At 43.2% G+C, this 4,553-nt stretch overlaps 1 protein-coding gene across 2 annotated transcripts in view; it reads left to right on the top strand.

Annotated features, from left to right (window-relative positions):
* The first annotated feature begins 599 nt into the window (after positions 1-599).
* Positions 600-4,553, top strand: part of LOC121569502 (LIM and SH3 domain protein 1-like) — a 44,599-nt gene continuing 40,645 nt past the window's right edge. For both annotated transcript variants that reach the window (XM_045209654.1, XM_041880518.2), the window contains exon 1: positions 600-863. In XM_045209654.1, the coding sequence (XP_045065589.1) occupies positions 795-863 (69 nt within the window). In that variant the 5' untranslated portion in view covers positions 600-794. The remainder of the gene's footprint in view (positions 864-4,553) is intronic.

Genomic DNA, 4,553 nt, shown 5'->3' with positions numbered 1-4,553 from the left:
ACACAGTAGCCTACATACAGATTGTGGCAGATGTCATGATCATCATGTGGAATAAAAAGCGTTGGAGTGTATTCTAGATACTTTTTCCATATGTCATGTTGACGATTTTGTCGTGCGCTTGTCCACCGTGATGGTGGTTTCCACTAGATAGCACAGCCACAAAGTAAAAATTGGCTATATCGAAAAAGTTAATGAAAACACAAATTAGCTTTTTGGTCTTAATTCAAGATTAGGGTTAGACATAAGGTTAGCAGTGGGGTTACGTTTAGGGTTAAGGTTGGGGTTAGGTTTAAAATCAACATTTAGGAAGATACATTGTAGAAATAGGCGGGGTTTATGACTTTGTGGATGTGGTAACTAGTGACGACAAGTGACTGGTGTGATAAATCTAGTTCCGCATTCCATGGAATCAACCAACTAAAAAGCATTGAGTATTGCTATTTGCGTTGGATTTCAGTATAATTTAAAATAATACAAATATCAAATATAGTATACGCTGATGGATCTCCATAGATCTTTCCAATTATCAACGTCGCCTCTGAAATGAAGCGTCTCCCCGTGGGACCGCCCTCTTTCCTTTCTCATCGGGAGCGCGGCATTGGAAAGAGAAGCGCCGTGCCCGCGCTTTACGTGTCTGGTTCGTGTACTGACAGCCAGCTGTGCGATTATAACGACAACAATCTCCGGGATTTGATCAATCCAGCCATCAAACTCGACCCGTATTGTTTGGGAAGAACACTTTTACTCGACAGATATTTTTTTTTATCGTCTAATTTATCCAGCATTCCTCAAACATGAATCCGTCGTGTGGCAGATGTGGCACAATCGTGTACCCCACGGAAAAAGTGAATTGTCTGGACAAGGTAAGGGAAAAAATATTTGCAACCAAGCATTTTAATTCGCAGTCATCTGCTTCTGTTTGTGTATTATACATTCAATTTTCAATACAATTTTCTTTAGCGTGTTTGTTAATGATTTGTGATGCCCGGTCAGGTAGGCTAACTAACATTAGCTAGATAGCACGTTACCTGTCTGTGTGGATGCGAAAGACTAGTAACGTTAGCTAACTTGCTTTTTGATTAGTTTGTTAACCGTTTAGCTAGCTAACTAATTAGGTTTACCAGCTAGCTATGTTAACTAACTAACTAGACGTTTAAATTATCTTATTTTAATTTCACATTTGCCACATTGGATTTTCACAGATTTGAATGCTTGAACGAATCGTTTCCTGTTTTCACCACAAACAAGCCCGTTTTAGCTCGCTGCGTTAACGTCTGGCTAGCTACGTTAACGTTATCAAAGACAGGAATGTGGTTAGCATTGCCATCAGCCAAACATCAGACCAGTCAGTATCAGATTGTGATTTATGGCATACAACTATCAATTATGATTAACTAGTTTGCTGGTCAATAAAGATGAACTTTTACTCCATTGCATTGTACAATCTACTTTACTAGGTTAGCCCAAATTGTTAATTTCCGTTAACGAACCTAGCTAGCGAGATTAATGAGTATGTTAGTGATTTCAAAGTTTAACTAGTTAGTTTCAGTTCTCCCTAAATCCAGAAATAATCAAGTGATACGTTACCATCGCCAATTTCAAAGCCAAAACTACCTTTTGTAATTTGTATCAGTGCCAATTTGACTCAAGTCAAGCTAAGCATCTTGTTTTTTCGGGATGCTGTTTTCTGGTTGGAACAATAATTTGGAGTTGTTCAGTTGCAATAGTGTCAAAATCCAGTGTTTGCTAGCAGCTCACACAAGCTACTCCGGATAAGGAAGTGTAATCTATCAGGGTGTGGAAGATTTAAAACTCCAAGGGAACAGGGCCATGCTTCACATGTTCAGTCAAATTGTCAAGGCTTTTAAAAGTCCACTCAATGTCTATCACAACATCCATTTGTGAGGGCTTTGTGTGTGTGCACGCATAGGCTAGCGAGTGTAATAGAAAACAGTGACTGTACTATCGTGGTATTGTCTGTTTAGTCTCTTGTGACTCAGTATTGCAGTAACACATGTTCTGCAGCATGTTGTTCAGTCGTTGTCTCATGTTATTTATGCTGCCAACGGAAATTACACTAGCTTTATGGCACATGTACACTCTTGTCAATCAAGCTGAACCACCCAATCCCTGTCCCCACTTCTTTTTGCACACAGGATAGGCCAAGGCTAAAATAATCACATATTCTCATGTGGTCCCTCTTCTTGTCATTTGATGGTCTGTTACTTTTGCTGCCACAGTGCACTGAGCAGAGTGCACATTGCATTACTCTAGTGGAGGTTGTGGGCGTGGTCACCTTTTGTGGTGAGAGAACATGCATAGGCATTTCCTACCCTCTCTAGCCTAGTGATGCCGGGGGCGAGTTTATAATTTGTCTAATGGGCATTGGAAGGCCTTGTGGAGTCGATCGCTGTAAGTGGGTGTTATCTATTTGGGTCGATAGATGGAGCGTCTGGTGAGAGACGATGGAGAACATTACCAGACATCAGAGATGCCGATACTTGTATGTGCACTGCGCGCCCATGGGTTTGAACTCCTCATACTCCTTGTTGTGCGAGAACAAGGCCCTTGTTATTGTTGTCCAACAGGATGTAGATTAAATTGACAACCCTTGCCTTGGAATGAAATGTAGACCCCAAAATAAAACGATTCCTTACATATTCATGTAAACTGTTTCTGGGTGTTCTGGCTAGCATTCAGGTGAACTGAACATAAGCAGAACCGCGACCGTGTTCTCTGGAAAATCGTGACCACAGTGCCCGCAGCAGCGCACATTCCGGCAGACACTCCCATAAAAATGTGCTCTGTCAGAGGCCTGCTGTGCTGCCTGTCTCCGCCTCTGAGCTACACACAGGAGCAGGGCCTGCTACTCTGAGCTCAGGGAGCGTCTGTCTGTCTTAGCTGCTATTCCGCATCAGCACTCTCCTCCTCAGACACACGAAAACAACCTCCCCTATACCCCTCCTGGGCACAGTCTGCCCTTCTTGTTTGTTTAAACCAGACGAGGCCGGCCGTGACGGGCAGCAGTTTTTCCATTCTGGTTCAGGTAAAGGCCGCAAGGGTAGTCAAGGCTGCAGCGTGCGGTTCCCACGGCGACCGCTGAATACTTGCTTACCTGATGAGCTGTCTTCTGGTGTAATGTATGGGTCTGTGCTGTGGAGAAGCCGGGCCACAGACGCTTGTTTGTCTGCCGCCCTGCATTTCATTATAGTGGGACAGGGCTGGGGTCTGCAAGAGGAGGGGGCACCCGAGGATGACGTGTAAAGACGAGAAGTGAATGTTATGTGAGACTTAAGAGAGTAGGCATACTTATCTGGCTTGCTTCAATATGTGGACGTTGCCTGTTAGTAAGTCCTCCTAGCTATCGAACAGATGAGTGCTATTGAGGACCTGGGGCCTTATAGTAGGTTATTCATAACACTATGCAAACCTGGTTTAACCAAGCCTGGAAACATGGGCATGTAGGCCAATTTGAAAGACTGAATTTGTTTGACTGTGTGCAAGTACAAGACAGATGATAATGTGTATGTCTGTGTGTTTCTGCATTATTCTGTGAGTCTGTTATATTGATGGAGTGATTTCCCATGTGGGAGATTCTGTATACAGGTATGTGCTGTCTACCCTGTGCCTTTGCGTGTGTCTGTGACTCGTACCTATATTTTTTCATTTGCCCTATGGGCAACCCGTTCTGCAAGGACTCTTGCATTATTCTGCACGCTTTATCAATATTTAATTGTTACATACATACCACTATACATCTGCTCTGTGGGGTCAAACTCGTGTACCTGTGTGAGAGCAGCTCAGGCAGGGTTCCAGCAAGTAGGGTGAAGGCCTTATCAGTTTCTGCTCAGCAGGGAAGAAGCTCACATAAGTTCCTCTCCTCTTTGAAAAGCAGAACCCTCCCACAGGTAGAGGTGGAGAGTAGGGGGAGAGATAAACCCCTGCTGGGCAGCTCGTCTTGGATCTCCCTCATATTAGTATGGGAGTGAGGACCCGTGATCTTCCTCAACTCTGGAAGAAGGGCAGGCTTCGGGTGGGGGAGCGAGCACAGAAGGCCCTAAAGAAGAACAAAACAAAAAGTCTCTTGTCTCCTGTTCCGGCTCAAATATCAGCTCCAAAAACTATTAACATGCAAGGTAACATCGGAACGCGTCGAAAAGCTAATTTGATTTTTATTTACGACTTTCAGTTTTACAGACTTTCTAGATACAAGCCATAGCTTATTTTGCTCTGAGGAAATGCAGGGTAGAGGATTAAAAATAACAAGACTGGACAAAATGTAGCCATATAAACGGCATGCATAAACAGGCGAAGCAAGGCTCACCTCATCAGTGAAATAATTTAAATAATGTAACATTTTATTACCACTTTCTAAAATTCGTTATGGTTAGGTGTAATCACATTCCAGATATGATCAAATAGAGCCCTGGAGGATAAGATTAAAGATTTATTGTGGCTCCAGTACAGCTCTCTGATGCGCTGTGTTCTATCTAGCAAACACTGATGATATCACCTTTCAGGAACAGAGAGGAGTACCTTATCCATAATGGCCA

Source organism: Coregonus clupeaformis, chromosome 30, assembly GCF_020615455.1.
Source record: "Coregonus clupeaformis isolate EN_2021a chromosome 30, ASM2061545v1, whole genome shotgun sequence".
NCBI lineage: Eukaryota > Metazoa > Chordata > Actinopteri > Salmoniformes > Salmonidae > Coregonus > Coregonus clupeaformis.
The sequence above is the reverse complement of the archived record's forward strand: the minus strand, read 5'-3'. Positions and strand labels throughout refer to the sequence as shown.